The 19010-nt window shown below is 36.4% G+C and overlaps 1 protein-coding gene across 2 annotated transcripts in view; it reads right to left on the bottom strand.

The window, feature by feature from the left end:
* Positions 1-5736: 5736 nt before the first annotated feature.
* The window catches only part of LOC148946448 (dnaJ homolog subfamily C member 22-like), a 53076-nt gene continuing 39802 nt past the window's right edge, over positions 5737-19010 (bottom strand). For both annotated transcript variants that reach the window (XM_089098009.1, XM_089098010.1), the window contains exons 5-6: positions 15693-15963; positions 5737-5991 (exon numbers count right to left, since the gene is read on the bottom strand). In XM_089098009.1, coding sequence (XP_088954135.1) covers positions 5809-5991; positions 15693-15963 — 454 coding nt within the window. In that variant the 3' untranslated portion in view covers positions 5737-5808. The remainder of the gene's footprint in view (positions 5992-15692; positions 15964-19010) is intronic.

Below are 19010 nucleotides of genomic sequence, written 5' to 3'. Positions count from 1 at the left end.
CATGAAGAAAAGGCAGTATGGTCTTCGCAGTTCTTTTTTTAATAATTATTAAATGTTCCACAGTAGCCTTACCTTTTAGATAAACCAACTCAATTTGAACTTTTTTTTTCCTGTCCTTTTTTTTTTTTTTTTTTTTTGCTTTGCTTTCCTTAGGTTTATTTTGCCTTAACTGTTTCCGCTTCGTAGATAGTGGAAACGACCTCTCTAGTATTAAACCTAAATATTAGTCACGATATTTTCTTTTTACTGACTTTTGTCGGTTCTTTGTTAAACTGTTTGCTTTTTTTATCACTTTTTATTGTTCAACTCCTTTATCTTCTGCTTAACCTCTTTATTGATTTGTTCATCTTTTTCCATATATCTTCTTTATCATTGCATTCAGCATTACAAATAAAACAAAACAAAAATATTAAACTTTTTATTCATCAAAAACCAACAATTTTATATGCACTTGTTGTAAGGCTAAACGACTGTCATCTGGAGAAAAAACAAAAGTCAAAATAGTTCTTTCTGACTATTTTAGCTTTCTTTCCAGGAGTTATATCGTTTGGTACCATTACCAAAAGAAACACTGAAGGATCCATGGGAGGGATAGGGGGTCTTAGAACAAACAAATGTTTGTCCTACTCGTAAAAAAACGTAACAAAAATGAATATGAACAAACTTTTGATGCGTTTTTTGAAGTTTTTAAGTGTGTTTTTTTTACCCCCTCCCCCCAGAAAAATCCTGGATACGTTACGGCGTAACGTTTCAAACTCATCTTTTTACGGTCCTTTTTTCTTACTTATGCATCTTTTGAAGAAGACAGTCGTACATTGAAGACACGGCCGTATCCCGGGGGGGGGGCATGGGATTTGAACCCCCCCCCCCTCCCCTAAAAAAGGGTTGTTCTATTCGTAAAGACGTAACAAAAATGAATATGAACGAATTTTGTATGCGTTTTTTGAAGTTTTTTTGTAACCTTCCTCCCCCCCCCCCCTGGAAAAATCCTGGATACGTTCTTAATTGAAGAGAAATAATAGTAACGTTTTGCAGCATGACGTTTAAACTAATCTCTAATCGGTCCTTTTTTCTTACTTATGCATCTTTTGCAAAAGATAGTCGCAATATCCAAGGAAAAAGACTAGTCCAGGGAACAAGGTATCAAGGAAAAAAACAGCTTAGAAGATTGTGCCGTTAGATAAGTGATCTCAAAGATACCATCTACTTGGAAAGTTGGATTGTTATCTACTTGGAAAAGTACGATAACGTATTTGAAATCAAAACCTCAAATTGTATGGCAAAAAGGAGCCTTAAAGAAAAATAATGAGAAAAAAGAGATATAAGAAGGAGAAATAACTGGATGAATGAAAAGAAACCAAGATAAATGATGTTAAAGCAATTTCCATAAGAAAGATAAAAAAAAATCGTAACCCATCAGAATAAAATCAAGCAAAAACTGCTCCGTTAGGGTCAAAGGCACATTTAAACTAAAAAAAATCTTAAATGGATATTAAGGGGTAGCAATAATACCCGTAAATTAGGGAAAAACCCATCCCAGCAACCGATGATAGACTCCCACTAAAAAATGTGCAAAAATTAGGCCAAACGTACAAATACTTGGGTCTAGAAATGCGCGCAGTTTAACTCACAAACAATTAGTTTAGCAATGCTACCTACACAGAAACGACATACGGAAATTTCAGTTCCATTGACCCCCCCCCCCCCAAAGACTCCCTCGAAGAATGCATGGCAAAATTTAGTCTTAGATGTGTTAATACTTAGGTTCAAATATACACACAAATCTATTCACGAATGTTAAAGCTAGCATTAATGCCTAAATAAAGAAAAAATAGGGAAAAGTTCACCTCGAGGCCAACTCGAAGATTCTAACTAAAAATTCATGGGAAAAGTAGGTCTGACTGCTTAAACACTTAGGCCTAAAAATAAACATTATTTGACTCGCTCCCAACAAAAAGAACTAGAAAAGGGTACGTAAAAAATTTGTTTTTTTGAACGCTTACTTTTAGTACCCCTATGTAATCTATTATATTAGATGATTACTTTACGCCACATATTTCTATTTCTAAAATTTATATTTATGAAAGAAGCCAATGATTCAGAAAATTTTACATTATCCTCCTCCTCAGAATAAAATCCTATTACGACTTTACTGAAGTATCCCTTTCTCCGTCAATATCAAGGAGAAAAGATATATCTTGGACGAACTTTTTCTTAATCCACCTATAGCCATCCAAATTTCGTAAAATTTGATCTGAAGTAGTTCTATTTTATTTCTACATCCAATCTCATCTTCCTTCTGATGAACCCATTCTTAAAAAAAAAAAATCCAATGCTGATCAATGGTCTGCGTCATGTAGGTACTGATGTCCTGATTCACTACCTTCGGTCGGGAGTGCAATACGTGGTTGGGGGCAAATCATCTAACGCTTCCCGTGTTTTCCCCCCAGATTTCTCCAGGAGCCTATTTAGAGCTGGGTTGACTCTGGCTGAGCTTAAAGGGTCAAACCATTGACCCCCGTTCCAAACCAAATAACCAGAGACCTCTAATTTTCTTTAGTCTAATCATAAAATTAATCAAAATGAAATTAGTCACATACTGGTATATATTTTAATGTCCGTATATTATGTAGGTCAGATAAGAGATTATCAAGCTGCAGGATTGGTGTTTCCGTTTAGGAATAGTTTAACCCCTGATGTTTTTAAGAATTTTTACCAAATTACTAGTGACCTGTATGCTTATGGAACTAGGCAGTGATAATATAGTTGTTTATTTGCGTCGTGGTACCAGATCTTCATTTTCAATGAAACACCTGGGTGCATCAGTATGAAATGAGCTGCCATTGAGCATTAGAGCTGCGGAACACGTACCTCAATTTAAAACGAATTTAAAAGATTATTTTTTGGGGGATAACTTGTTGAATTTTATTATGGCTGATAGGTTGGGAAGAGGAGGAAGAGGAGCTGGAGAGGTCAGGGTGGGCTGGGATGTAAGGGTGGGTAGGGTCTAAGGTAAGCGTGGGTAGGGGCTGAGGTAAGGTTGGAAGGGGAGGGGAGTTGAGTATTATGTGTGATAGAGATAGGATTTGCTATTACGATTTTTTTTTTATATTTTATTTATCTATTATTATTTTTAATTCGGTTATTTATTTGTTTATCTATTTTTTTTTCTCATATATTAAGGTTATAGTTTATCTATTTTTTGGTTTATTTATAATAGTTTTAATTAAATAGTTGATGTTTATGCAAATAGTTGAGTTAATAGGTAAGTAGTTACGTGGACTTTCGCGCGACCGCAAACCTTCATAGGTATTCTCCAGCGTGAAAGTGTTGTTTAATTTATTTATTTGTTTGTGAATGTGGATTAATAGACTTATGCACTTATGAACTTACTTATGAACTTACGAGCACATGCGGTATAGAAACGATTTTATGAGTATGTGTGTGCAGAGGGAGGGGGAGAAGGATCACATACGGATAAACATTACACAAAAATTCGATATATTATTAACATCAACCGGAGAGTATGGGGGGAGCGGGGGGGGGGGGTCAATACCCTTTTCGCACTGTAGACACATCTCTGACAGCGTGGGTTCATATAGTCAAAACATTGCAAAGGAATTAGATGATTTTTACCGAGAGGGGGAGGAGTGGGTAAATTAATTGCATATCTAAAACTAGGAAATCTAGAAACATGTAGAAGACTTCATTTGGATGCACGACCATATACAGGGAAGGGGGTACCATGCTTAACTCCCCCCCCCTTCTCTCTAAAAAAATATTTCAATTGTATTCGGAACAATTTCTCCGAATGGTAAGTCGGTCGCAAATTGCAGGTAAAAAGACTATTTCTTCTTGGAAACCTTACCCCCCCCCTCCCGCGCGCAAAATCCTAAATATAGCCCTGTTTGGATATCACGACATTATCCAACCTATTTGACAATTCAAATCAAAGAGCTACAAAAGCCACAAAATTGAAGTTTCGTAAAATACATCAATTGACTCATCTATCTTTTGACTTAAGCAACACAGCTCGATCTGATTAATCATAAGAGGAATAAGTATATGAAAAAATCTTGCTTTGATATGAAGCAACCTGAGATGAGCCCCTCAGAGTGAACACTCTGGGGGACAGTCTCATCGAGGTCCTTCGTGATTCCTTGTTGTTCAACAGACGCGTTAAACCTAGATACTAAAATAAGTAAATGGATAATTGCCTATCGGGCAATTGACACGCATGCTGCTCCGACACTTGCGCGCAATACATAAAAGGTAGACCTGAAAGTTCAACTATTTAAGCCCAAAAAATGGACCTCAGAGGAATAAGAGAAAAATAAGTGGACGATTTGAAAAAAAAAACTAGACCTGGTATTTTCAATAAATATCTTCCCATGAAAATAAAGCTAAGAAAAACCGTCGCACTAAAGTGCAGCGATACTTGGATCTTGAAATGCATGCTGCTGCGATATTTGGGCCTAAAAAATTACGGCCTAAAAGGACTAGAGAAGAAAAGTGGACAGTTAGAAAAAAATTAGACCTGTTTTTTTTTCAACCCATATACATGATAAAATCCTTCCATGATAATAATCTAACAAAAACGGCTGCACTCGGGTAAAGGACACACCTCGGAGTAAAACGATCTTAAATTAACATTAGGAGTAGTAATAATACCTGTAACAAAAAAGCCTACCCATGAAGCATGCATTAAAAGCCAGGGTAGATTGTCACTAGTTCAAATTCTTCTGTCTCGAGTTCACAAGCTAATATTCTAACAGTATATTTCTGCAGTTAAAATTTCTATATTAATTATATTAACTTTTAATATTAATTTCTATATTAATAAAATTACTTTTAAAACTAAAAAAAAATTAATTAGTTTTTTTTTAATTTCTAAATAATAGTTTCTATATTAACAATATATCTATATTAACAATATTAATAATGTAAATATCTCAATATTTTTCTTGCAGGCAACGTTGTTTTTTCTTTAGTTGCTATTTCTGGATTTTAGACAGTCGCATTGAATTGTTTTTATTTATTTTTGTTTTTCGTCAAAATTTTCATGGGAGTCGTATAACCCTTTTTTGTGGAAGTGTTAACATTCCCAAGCCCCTGCGTGCAGCTATGCCTGGTAATGACCACTAAGGACCAATCACTGGCAATAAAATACAAAAGTAAAAAAGCACCAAAGATCGTATAAATAATTCAAAATTTTTAGAATGGACGGACACTGTAACTTAACAAGCCATAGTTGGGTTGAAATTTGTACTTTTAGCTCAAAACCTACCCAGAATAATTTCACATTTTGACTATCTACTTAGTAATGTATAATTTAATTAACTATTTTCTCCGACCGACTTATAGGCTATCATGCCTATAGACATGTCATATAGGCTATCATGCCTATATGACAAAGTAGTCATCATGGCCCATTTTGGAATAAATGATATAAAATTAGTTCAGGTTTATCGAAAAAGGTCAAAATCTCAAGGTAAAATAAAATTTTAGTCAACAAAAGAAATACTTAACTTTAAAGGAGGGAGGGTGAGCAGGAGGATTTGAGTTTCGGAAGAAAATTTCTTCTCTTACTAAATCCTGTAATAAGAAATTTTCAATAGTTTGATTGCTGGAATATACATCCCACACCCTCTGTGGTGCAGATAGCGACATCCCCCATGCGCATAGTGCAGGATGATCAAAACATAAGCACCTATCCCAAAAGACTAAACTAAAAAAGCACCAAAAGATTGTTTAAATAATTTGAAAAACTGAGAATGGACGGAAATAGTAACTAAAAAAGGTAATAGCCTAGGGTCTTTTCATTTTTTTGGAACTTAACACAGAATAGGCTTCATTAATTTCAATAAATTTGATTTGTGCCAGATCTTTTTCCTCGGGGTCTTGGAACCGGTCAGGGTGCCACACCTTAGACAACTCTCGCCATCTTTGTCGAATTTCGTCCATACTGACATCTTTTGTCAAGTTCATGACCTGAAAAAAAATACTATTAAAGGTCTGTTCTGAACAGGGAGGTAGCTCGGATTCCATTTCAGGGAGTGTATCAGCAGAAAATATTTTATAGGGCAATTATTTGAATGGCACAGACCCCAATTTTAAGAAATCTAGAAAAAAGTCATAGTGAATCTAGTGGGGAAAATTGCGACATGCTTGAGTACAGAGGTTCCGTCTCCTGAGTGAAATTTCCAAGGAAATTAAATAGGAAGGAATCTCTGGAGCTCTCCCGAGAAACTGAAAAGAAGAAAATTAGAACAACGTAAATTTAATGCAATAGTTAATGTATTATAATAGATATAATGTAAATAAACGGAAATTTAAAAGGAATTATAACTACTAGGGCCACCGCCAAATGCCCCTTACCCAGTAGATCTAAAATAGCACAGTTAAGACGATAGTAAACTTGGAATAGGCAATTTGTGTAGAAAACTGAAAAAAAAACTAAATTAAAACTAAATTTAAAAAAATTAAACAAGTACGGCGTTCACACCAATGTAAGGAAAAAGATAAAAAAAATGAGATAAATCAAATAAGTAAAAATAATATTATATATAATACATAATATAATATGTAAGGAAAAAGATAAAAAAAATGAGATAAATCAAATAAGTAAAAATAATATTTTTACAATTTACTTTTTGATTCTGCTGGGTAATCGCATATAGTGCTGGTTGATTTCCAAGTTTGAAGTCAAACTTGGGCTTCTTCTACTACTTTTCTCACTCTATATAGCATTATACATTGCCACTAGTCATAGATAGAGGATTTATTTATTTTTTATTTTTTCATTTTTTTTTTATAGGCATAGTAATTTTTTTATAGTATAGTCATTTTTTTATAGTTATTTAATCTTTTCGCCTCATCCATGGAACGAATCTTGTTGAAAAGCTTTCAGCTCCCAAAACCAAACTACGTTGAATGCAAAACATTTTTTGGGGACGCAGCATTTAAAGCAATAATGTTCATAAAGCATTAACGTTTCAAAATAGTTTTATTACTTTTATATAAGAAATACATGATTTGTGGATTTATCAAAAATAGTCCGAAAAATTCGTGCTTCTTAGCTTTGTTCTTACAAGAGGCGAAATTCTTGCAAGAGAGCAGTTCTTACAAGAGGCGAATTTTGCTTTGGAAGCCAAATTAAAGACTGGCCAGCCAAAAAAAAAATTGCCAGCCAGAGAGGCGACAATGGACCATTACCAAGTAGAATTAAAATAATACAGTTTAAAATAATTTTCCACAAATAAAGAAATAAAAAATATTACTAAATTTGAGAAAAATTGTCGATTTGTGTTGAAAAATTAAATAAAAAAACAAGTTTTTTTACTTAAAAAAACACGCAAGGAGCAACATTAGAACTTAAAACGAGCAGAAATTATTACGTATATATATGGAGTTGACCCTCTTCTACACTTCGCTCCTTACGCTGAAGTTTTTTAGAACTTTTGAAAAAGCGTCTTATTGTTCCAATTAAATGGCCCTTGTGTTTCACCAGTCATTATTAAAGAATTGGGACAAAATTCAAACTTTAGCGTAAAGAGCTAGGTGTTGAGGAGGGGGGCAAACCCCTTTATATACGTAATAATTTCTGTTCGTTTTAAGTTTTAATCTTGCTCCTTGCTCTCAGTTGAAAAAACTTGCTCCTTACTTTCAGTTGAAAAAACATATTTCTGATGGTTTTTTAAATAATGCCAGGGAATCTTGCCCCACCTCCACGGAGAAACCTCCAGCCCCATGGAAATTTCCTCTAGACAATTCAATCCCGGTGAAAATTTAATCCGGACTATTACTCTTAACCCCTCTGCGCGTAAAATTGAGACAGAAAAGAGAAAGCAAGACATGGAAAAACCCCCAGCAAAAAAATTTGTCCCCCCTCCAACCGAATATATATACCTGCATTCCAATAACAAATACTATGCGCAAACAATGGGCAAATTTTGTAACTAAGACCTTTCCCCTGGAGCTGTCGGGGAGGGGGGGGGTCATGTTATACCCAAAGACATAGTTATTGGGCCTTTCAACTATGATGAACAAAATGGCTATCTCAAAATTTTGATCAGACGATTTAGGAAAAAAAGGGCGGGGGAGGGGGCCTAGTTGCCATGTTGACTTTAATTTCCGTGCGAATAAGCCCTCTCCCGATATCCTGGGACCATTGGGTCGATACGATGACCCCTGGAAAAAACAACAACAAATTAACACGCATCCGTGATCTTTCTTCTGGCAAAAAACACAAAATTCCATATTTTTGCAGATACGAGCTTGAAACCTATACAGTAGAGTTCTCTGATACGCTGAATCTGTTGGTGTGATTTTCATTGAGATCACTTGATTTTTGGGGGCTGTTTCCCCCTTTTTTCAAAATCGGGGAAATTTTCTCAGGCTCGTACACATTGATGGGTAAAATTAACCTTAATGAAATATATATATTTGAAATCAGCATAAAAAGCCAATTCTTTTGATATATCTATTGGGATCGAAATTCCGTTTTTTAGAGTTTCGGTTACCATTGAGCCGGATCGCTCCTTACTTACAGTTCGTTTCCACGAACTGTTTGACAAAAAAATTAAAAAAATTGAAATTAATTAAAAAAAATCAAGTAGATCTTTTACCCTTAAACTAATGTATGGAGAAAGTAAAAAGAGAGATAAATCAAATGAACACAGATTGTATTTTTAAGTACATTTTAATGTTTTACTTTTTCGAGGCAAGAGAAAAAGAGAAAAGAGAGATAAATCAAATGAACACAGATTGTATTTTTAAGTACATTTTAATGTTTTACTTTTTCGAGGCAAGCTTGGGCTTTTCTCTAATCTATATACTATATTCTATATGGCCACTAGTCACCAGCACCACCATCTGGTGCAGATGCCATTAACAAATTATGGAGACATATTGTAGCCTTAATAATGTCCTTAGCGGTTTCATCCTTGCAATAAATTTCAGTTCTAAAAATCCTCCATCTTGCCACTAAAATTCCAAAGGCATTTTCAATGGTTCTTGTGGCTCTGCTTAGTCTGTAATTTTTTTTTTTTTTTCGGTTGTCAATTGCTGTCCAGGAAAAGGTCTCATCATATTAGTTTTAAGAGGGAAAGCCTCATCTGCTACACTCACATGAGGAAATTTAATATTGGTTTGAGGTAATTTTGACTCCAGGGGAAATGGAAAATCTCCTTTCTGCACAGCTCTTCCAAATAAAGAACATCCAAATATACCACCATCTTCCTTCGTGTTCTTTCTTCTTTCCATTTCTTCCTTCAGACCCTACATTAACCACAATAAACTTAAAGTCAGGATCGCACATAGCCATTAAATTCAAACTGAAGTGTCTCTTATTAGATAAGATAAGATATTTATTTAATAAAATGACTATCACACGCACAGAAGTGCCGAATTCGCAGGCTGTTGTCATATAATAAAAAAGTCATAAATATCACAGCAACTAAAAAACCGGCTAACCTCTGCAAAACACAACAATATCAGAAAGGAATAGCCATTCATTAGTCTAAAGCAAAATATCAAATGTAAGAAGATTAAAGAGGCACAAATTAAAACAAAAACAAAAAAAAAAAATTGAGATAAAAATAATGTTAAAAAGGTTTAAAAGAGATTATATAAAAAGGGAAGGGAACGGAATAGCCAAACGGACACCAGCATGGGTATCACCAAAAAAAAAAAAAACAACTAGTGGTTTATTTGATCAGTAATGAAGGGGACAAAGGTTTTATCATATCTGGAGGTTAAACAACGGATGGGGGACAAGATAGGGATGGGTTCAGATACAGTTCGTGGCAGGCGGTGTCTGGATGGGGAGTGTCTTTTGGGGAAAATGTTTTCCGTGCGAGGGTTTATTATTGCATTTTTTGCAAAACGGAGACACAGCATTCCTCTCCTGTGCTCAAGAGTTTCCAGGTTGGCCTTTTTTAGAAGGAGTGAATATGGTACCAAAGTTTCTTTAAAAACTATTCTTAGGGCTCTTTTTTGAATAGATTCAATTTTATCTGATTCATCACGGGAGATGCCAGGATGCCAAACTGGACAAGCATATTCAAGATGCGGGCGAACAAAGGAAGTATAAATCCTTAAAGAATGGGATGGGGGGATGTTAAATTTATTCAAGAGCTTAAGGAGAGACATGGACGCATTAGCTCTACGGACAATATGATCCTGTGTTTAGTGGGCACTGAGCTTTTACATGCTTTCCATCCAAAGCACAAATACAGTTTGGAAAGTTCCATTTTTGATAGAACCCTATCGAAAATTGCTTCAAAAGTTCGAGAGTAGGACTAGGTAAGTAATAAAGCTGGAAGGCATAATATATTGCTTTGCAAACGTCTGAAATAATCGAAGTTAATGTAGACCTGCCAATTCTTTATTGAAATGAAAGAGACATAATGCTTTCTCTTGTAGCTAGGTATCTCAAAGTTACTGCCAAAATTACTTCTGTTGAGATTGGCTGTGTCCAGTTTGGTTTCTTTTCTTGTATATGAGGTTTGATGAGATTATGGATCATTTTAAACTGATCAGGATAGATCCTGAAGTAATCAGAATTAAAATCAGGGTTTTCTTTCTCAAGTTCTTTGATAAGTAAATTAAATGCACCATTAGCCGATCACCGCTGAAAAATAGGTCTCACCATCAGTTTTTTCGTTTGTTTTCAAGAGCAAGCAAAGTAAGGGCACAAGCAGAAGAACAAAGTAATCTCCTTTTTTCTTCATCTCTTGAAGCGAAAAAAATTGCCTTCAGTGCGAATTATCAAGATATTTTCGCTTTGCGTCGCGAACAATTTTTTCGCGGACAATTTTTGTGGCGCTCTGTGAAAACTAAGCTTTAGATGCGAATACTTTGTTAGTTTCTGTTTCGGACCAGAGTTGAAACATTCGCTTCTCCGAGTGGCAAACTTTTGTTTAAAATAAACAACAGGTTGTTTATGCACTGGTGAATACACTTACTTACTTACACGAGACACAGGCTATTCAGTCCAACTTCCATTGGGTTCTGTCTTCTGTGAATGGTCGAATAAACTCCAGCTATGCCTTGTCCCACTTGTGACCATGCTTTCGGAATCACCCAAGCGGTTCGACATCCTTTCTGATGACGTTATGCTAAAATTTCATCTGGTCACCTTTTTTCTTCCATGAGGAAGCGGGGGCTGCTAGTAGTACCTGGCGTGTCAGGGTCTCTTCCGGGTGCCTCATTACGTGACCTAGCCACTTGAGACGTCTTTTCTTGATCATGGTGGAAACGTCATGCTTTTGTCCACATACTTTCATCAGCTCTTGGTTTCTGATTCTTTGTACCAGCCGCATGTTGCAAATAACCCGTAGACATTTTTCGGTCAAAAGTGTCAAGCTGAGGCTCTTCCTTCGCCTTGAAGGGCCAGGTCTCATATCCGTATAAAAAAAATTGAACACACACATGCTGAGTAGATCGTGAGCTTCATAACGAGGTTGATTTCCCTTCTAGTCCAAAGTGGTTTGCGGAGCTGGCCGAAGACAGACCAAGCTTTGCTAATCCTGCCTTGAATCTCACTAGTTGCATTAGCCTTAGGATCTATAGATGACCCTAGGCATTTGAACTCTTCCACCCTCTCAATAGGTTCTCCACTGAGGTGTATAAAAGTGTTCTCTTTGGTGTGTATAGAGGTGGTTTGCATAGCTGGCCAAAGACGGACCAAGCTTTGCTAATCCTGCCTTGAATATCACCAGTTGCTCGACCTTCAGCATCTATCGATGAACCTAGATATTTGAACTCTTCCACCCTATCAATAGGTTCTCCACTGAGGTGTATAGAGTCCCGTCTCATTAGCCGTTTCCACTACTCTTTCTATCATATTTTATGCTTTCTGGGCGGAGTCTACAAGTGGAGTACCGTCGTCTGGATATTCAATGTCAACAATTTGTTTCTTGTGCTGAAAAGGCAAAACTATCATCTTCTTTCAATGCGTTTTTCATAATCCAATCTATAATATAGTTCAAAAGAATTGGCAATGCCGGGCATCCTTGACGGACGCCATATGCAATTTCAAATATTTCTGTTAGCTCATCACATATTCGTACATTATTCAGGGTATTCTCATAGTACCCTTTTAGCAGGTCGACTAGTTTCATCGGAACAACGTCTTCGAACATTCTTTGCCATAACAAGGATGGTAATATCGAGTCAAATGAAGCGATGAATTCAAGAAAGATTGTGAAGGTATCCAATCTGTAAATAATCTGTCGCAGGGTAAAGATATGGTCTACACACCCCATTCCAGAACGGAAACCTGCCTGGTTCTTCCTTGTCCGTTGTTCTCGCTCTTTCCTAAAGCGGTTCACTAAAACAATTGCAAAAATCATCCAAGCTATGTCTGTTCGTGAGACTCCCCGGTAATCTTTACAGTCTCCTTCATCTCCTTTCTTAAATATAGGGATTACAGTTGCGCAACGCCAGTCCTGAGGAACATATTCAGCGTCCCAGACTTTGCTAAGTAGGTTTGTTAGGACATCAACAAGCGCTGGACTTGAGCGCAAGACTTGCTTTACATATTTATGCCGGTAGGGAGTCCTCACACGGGGATTTATATTTTTGAAAGACCTCACGGCGTTTCTGACTTCCTCCATCGATGTTGGAGATACATCGTAAGAATACTGATCCACGAATAATGGAGCTGCTGGTCTCATATTTTAGCTTGAGTGGACGGAGGAAGTTTGTGATACAGCCTGACTTCTCCTATTTAACAGATCCTTGAAATGTTCTTTCCATCGATCCATTCTTTCTACTCGCCCTGTGACGATAGTCCCATCTGATCTTTTCATATTTTCTGTGGTGGTATTCCTTTTTTTTCATTCAGCTCTCTGAGGATCCTATATTGTTTACGGGATACATTTCTACCTGCAGCTTCTTCTAGGTCTGTGGCCAGCTTTGCCCAGTAGGCATTTTCATATCTCCTTGCCAGCTTATGAGCTTTCTAACGGAGCTCTCTGAATACCGTCTTGTTCGATGTGTTTTTCTTCTCATGCAGGACAGTGAGTGTTTCGCCGGGGCACCACTTTTTAGTGCCTTTTTTCTCTCCCTTCCAAGGACCTGAACAATGACATTTTGCGTAATATGTTTGATCTTCGCCCATTTCTTCTCTATGACTTCTTCTGGAAACTCCTTCTCTTGCTGTGTTTGTTCCAGGGCTAGAAAGCGGTTCCACAGCTCCATGGCAAACTTAGCCCTGATTGTTGGGATCTCGAGTTTCTCAGTGTTGTATCTAGGGGGTAGTCTGGCTTTCTTATGGTTTGATAGCTTCAGCTATAGCGTAGCAGCAAGAAGGAAATGGCCTGAGCCATTCTTTGACCCAGTATCAGCTCCTCTCAATACTCGACAGTTGACTACCGATGATCTTCATCTCTGGCGGATCAATATGTAATCGATCTAAACAAAGGTATGGCCGTCTCTGGATTTCCATGTAAAAGTGTGGGCATTCTTGTGCTGGAAGAACGTGTTCATGATGGATAGGTTACTATGCACAGCAAGCTGAAGCAGCCGCGAGCCATTAGGAGATCGAGCGCCACGTCCATGCGATCCAATAGTAGCATGTTCGGAAGGGTCCGGTGGGAGCCAATCCTGGTGTTAAAGTCTTATCCAAGCAATAGCTGATCTCGTTTTGAGGATCTATCAATTGTATTTTGCAGCTGGTCGTAAAAAATATCTTTCTGCAGGTCAGTTGAGTCGCGAATGGGTGCGTAAGCAACTATGATTGGTATATTGAAGGGATGCCCAAGCATCCTGATCCGCGCAATGCGGTTTGATATCGGCTCCCATTCGAGCAAAGCTGACTCAGTCTTTTCATGTAGGAGGAATCCAACCGCATGAAGACCGGATCAGTCACTGGATCTAGAGTTGTAGAAATGATATTTCTTGCCAGTGGTTGGGTCGTGAATGATCTTTTTGCTCTGGTCATTAACCCTTGTTTCCGTCAGGCATAAAACATCCAAGCTATAACGAAGAAATTCTGCGGCTGTTAGAGCTTGCGTTGTCACACTTGACGGAACACACGTTCCAGGTCACTATCTTCAGGCTTTCTTTGAGCCATTTCACTGACGCAACATAGACTTGCTGATTTTTCACCAAGGTCGCCGGTTTCCTTGGCGTGTCGCCTACCGGGAACGCCGTAGCACGGTTTGAACTCTTTTGGTCCCACTTTTTCATGATGTTTCATGGGAATTTGGCCAATCGATGGTTCCCCAGGCCTTCGGTCAACCTAGTAAGTTAGCATCCTTTGAACTGGATGTAGGCTGTTCGCAGGGTGGTCCACTCTTCCACCGCTTTTAGGTGGACTTAGGGTAATCCCTGTTGGAAAATAGAGACGGGGACAATACGCGTGTGCCCAGCCACGTGTCCAACACTGGCCACCTTAGCTAGGAATATGAACTGCCACAAGATCCAACCTATCTCCGAAGGGTTAGCAAAAGAAATGACCCACTTCTTAGATGGGAAAATGTTTTCGAAGACTTTAGAAAATCTTCTTTCCAATCAAAGAAACCAGCCGGGTTTCAAATAACAACTTCACTTTGTCGTTGACACTCGACAATACATCGTCTTTTGCAGCCGTCCTAGACGCGTCATTAGCGCGCTGGGATTGAAATTCTTCGTCTGTGAGGACGGAGGTTCGAGTTCTGGTGTCACTGGTTATTTGTTTAGAAAGGGGGTCAACGGTGCGACCCGATAAGCTCAGCCAAGAGTCAAACCTGCCCCAAATGGAGGCCTGGAGAAATCTGGGGTGGGGGGGGGACGGGAAGCGTCGGATGATTTACCCCCCCCCCAACCACGAAATGCCCTCAAGGCCGAAGGCAGAGAATCAGGAGATCAATGCCTGCGCAGTGTAGACCATTGGTCAGCATGCAGATCAGATTCAATCGGGTTTAATTAAAACAAATAGAAATGAATAAAAATAAATAAACAGCTCTATGCAAAAAAGCACGAAAAAAAAACGATGCAAAAAAAAGTTTCTAAAACGTAGTTTGAATTTGCAATGACGGAATATTAAGTACACGCTTGTTGAATACATATATAGTTGCAGTGTCAAAACACTCCTGAAGCACCGGATGTATTTTGCCAAGATTTTTGCGATATATAGGTAAAGTATATATATATATATATATATATATATATATATATATATATATATATATATATATATATATATATATATATATATATATATATATATATATATATATATATGTATATATATAAATAAAATAAATATATATACATATATATAAATAATAAATAAATATATATACATATATATAAATAATAAATAAATATATATACATATATATAAATAATAAATAAATATATATACATATATATATAAATAATAAATAAATATATATACATATATATAAATAATAAATAAACATATATATATATATGAATTAATATATATTTATTCTTTTTTCTGCACTAAGGACGGTTGAACCGAAGTCTCGGCCGAAATATTTGCATTTTTTTTTCTTTATTTCACAGACTTTAATGCACCTAGGTTTTCTTCGATGACCACGTTTTCTCGTTTTGGCAGTATCAAAGAAATATTATTTGCTAAAATGAATAACATGCTTTTTTAATATCTAAAATAAGAAGGAATAGTTTATGCTGCACCTGGCTGCTTTTAAGAAACAAAACTGGTATAATCTACTTACTTCCAAGGCGTGGTGACGGCCAGATGGGTCTAATTTTTTAGATAAGAATTCAAACGCTTCACTTGATCCTTTGGTTCTGAGCATATTGAAAAATTCTTCCATTAAACGATAGAAATTCTTCCATAATGGTGAATTGAAGAAATGTCGAAGGGCATCTCGAACTTTGACTGCTTCGCCCGTTTCACCGTCAACGATTTCAGCGTTGAAATAAAAGTATGACAAAATCATCCCCCAAAACGCCATTAGACAAATTATTAGATACAGTGAATTCCTAAAACAAAAAAAGACCATGAAAAAACCCTGAGTATTTGAAGTACCAAGGACAGTGAAAATTAAATCTGGTTTTTGTTAAGCCAATACCTCCACAACCATATATACCTCAATAAATTCAAAAAAATCGGGAATTCAATTTTTGCTAAAAGAAAAATCTCCACATTCAGCTTTTGGTAGCAACGGATGCTAAATTTAAAAAAAGAAATATGGGTTGAAAATCGGCAAAAAATAAGCTAAAACATATGGCGCAAACAGTCCAAGAAGGTGCAACCTTTCTTTGAAGGTCTAGTAGCTTATGGGAATCAATATATTGTAACGTTTGAACTTTAACGGATGATAAAGCGTTGCCAAATTTAGCATACTAAAATATATTTCCGGCGGTTTTCGTGGCGATTATTGGAATCTCGAAAAAAATAGCGTTTTGAATTTTTTTTTTTTAGAATCACATGTTATGAAAAACTAAAATAAAATTGTAAATAAGAATTTTCTAGAGACATCGAGAGCTTCAGTTACTTTTTTTTACTTTACGAGGTGGTCAACTCGGCTGATTCATTCGACGAATGAATCACCAAGCGATGAAGCAAAATTGGGTGATTGACAGCAAATATCTTGACCACAAGTGGCCGTGCAATTTGAAACTTTACAATTAACGTGTCAACCGATGTCTTGAATAGTATTTAGCCTAGAGTTCATTTGTATTTGCTTAGTTTTGTAGTTAAAATATTTTATTGTTTCATTACTTTTCTTTTACCTCTAGTTGTGTTACTCGAATTTGTGAGGAATCGCTATCTCTTTTACAACAGATCCTATTCCTACTAATAAGCTGAAGCGAGCTGACAAGTGACTAAAAGCGCTGATAAGTTTATCAGTGTGATCAGCTAAATAGCTAGTAAGCTGAAAACAAAAGTAATACTAAGAAATGGAAAGGCCTAGAATTTTCCAATTATCCTAGAATCTACCTACTAATGGGTCCTAGAATTATGGGCCTAAAAAATCCAAGAACTTTTCTAATAATAAGCTGAAGCGAGGTGATGAGTAAGCTGAAAACAAAAGAGACAAAAAAATTGAAAGGCCTAGAATTTTCCTATAGTCCTAGAATCTACCTACTAATGGGTCCTAGAATGAATTGGCCTAAAAAGGCCGAGAACTTTCCTAATAATAAGCTGAAGCGAGGCGATAAGTAAGCTGAAAACAAAAAGGACAAACAAACTGAAAGGCCTAGAAGTTTCCAATAGGCTACCACAAAGACATTTTCATTTGCCAAACGAGAATTTTCGTTTTTTCTGTCATATTTTCAATTTCTCATAGAACCCTTTTTCACAGAAAAGTTTAGTTTGTCAAAGTTTAGTGACAAAAATAAAGTAAGATACTTGTTAAAACTACTTGAAGAATCGTCTGAGCAATGAGGGAAAGTTTGTAACAAAAAACCTGCGTAAGTACTCTTAAATAGGTAAAAAGAAAATCCCAAACGTATTATAAAAAAGCAAATTTATGATAGTATTTTAATGTAAAAAACAAGCTTTAAGGTATTTTATACCTTACCTCTGGACCGACCAAATCCGCTAGTTAGTGTTGAAATCAATCTTTTTAGATTTCATCCCGACTTAGTTCATTGGTCAAAAGGAAAATTAAAGGCGAGCCGAAGCCAACCAATGAAATTCATTCTTATTTACGAGTCTTTGCATAAAGGTGACAAGACAATTGCCGACGTTTTTTTTTTTTTTTTACGGGAAAAACATCGTTTTTCGTTATCAGCGGTTTTTAGTTGGATAACGACAGAAAAAAAATTCTTGAAGACTCAAATGTCTTCTCTAAAGTTTACAAATTTTCTAATGCCCTCTCCCCTATGCAGGCATTTTTTCTAGCCAATTAAATAGCAAACAGATAGCAACAAAAAATGTTTTATTTCCGTTATTTTTTTCAATAATATAAAACATATCTTAATAATATAAAATATAAAACAAATAATTATAAAAATACAATATCATCAGAAAAACATAATTCACTGATCCCCACAAAGGCTCTACGGCCTGAAAAGGAGGGAATACGAATACTAGTCAAACACTAGCTAATAAATAAAGAATAACAAATTAATAAAAGATAAAAAGAGGGAGAGATGATATAGAGGATTTTGGTTTTCTGCCAGCTTTTAAAATAGAAGACTTCAAAAGGCTGGATTCCTATTGGAATTAAAAACTGTTAGGACACAAAGTGAAAAGGTACAAATTCTCTTCTGAAGTTTATAAATTTTGCCAAACCCTACCCTGCCTTTCATTGAATCTTTTTCTAGCCTATTAAATAGCAAATTGTAAGCAAAAGTTGTAAGCAAAAGCTTTATGAATTCGAAATTCCTTCTTATTTAAAAGTTGATGTGACCAGTGACAAGACTGTTGCCGACGGGTTAGTTTTGTTTTTCCAACAGGAAACACATCGTTCATCGTTATCAGTGGTCTTTATTTGATTAACGACAAGAAAAAAAAAATCTTGGAAACTTAAATGTGTTCTCTGAAGTTCACAAATTTTCCAGTGCCCCCCGCCATGACGGTATTTTTTCTGACCTAATAAATGACAAACAGATAACCAAAAAAATTATTTCCTTTTTATCGGATTTTAAAATAAATCCGTGTTATCGGATTTTTCAGAGGCAACGCTGTAGCGTTGCCTATAGTAAAGGCCATACGGCTCCAATGTTTTATTATTATTTATTTTTTTTCCCAGAGGCACTTCATATGGAAGGGGTCGTCGAAGAAACTTCAAAGAGGGCTCACTCGACTGGAAATCGAGAGTGCTAGTTCCCTTTTTAATAGTCGAAAAGAATTGGAGGGCAACTAGCCCCCCCATGCTCATCATTCCCCCAAACACATCCAATAAAAATTTCGAGATAACCATTTTGTTCAGCGTAGTCGATTTCCAGATAGAAAATCTATATTTAAGGAGGATACTCCCCCACAACCCTCAGGGCAAGGGTTTTAAGCTATGCCCGGGGGGCATATAAGGTTTTTATAGAAGGCGTTGTCGTAGAAACTTCAAAACAGGCTCATTCGA

Source organism: Artemia sp. Qi Xiang Cuo, chromosome 12 (genome assembly GCF_049724085.1).
Source record: "Artemia sp. Qi Xiang Cuo chromosome 12, ASM4972408v1, whole genome shotgun sequence".
NCBI lineage: Eukaryota > Metazoa > Arthropoda > Branchiopoda > Anostraca > Artemiidae > Artemia > Artemia sp. Qi Xiang Cuo.
The sequence above is the reverse complement of the archived record's forward strand: the minus strand, read 5'-3'. Positions and strand labels throughout refer to the sequence as shown.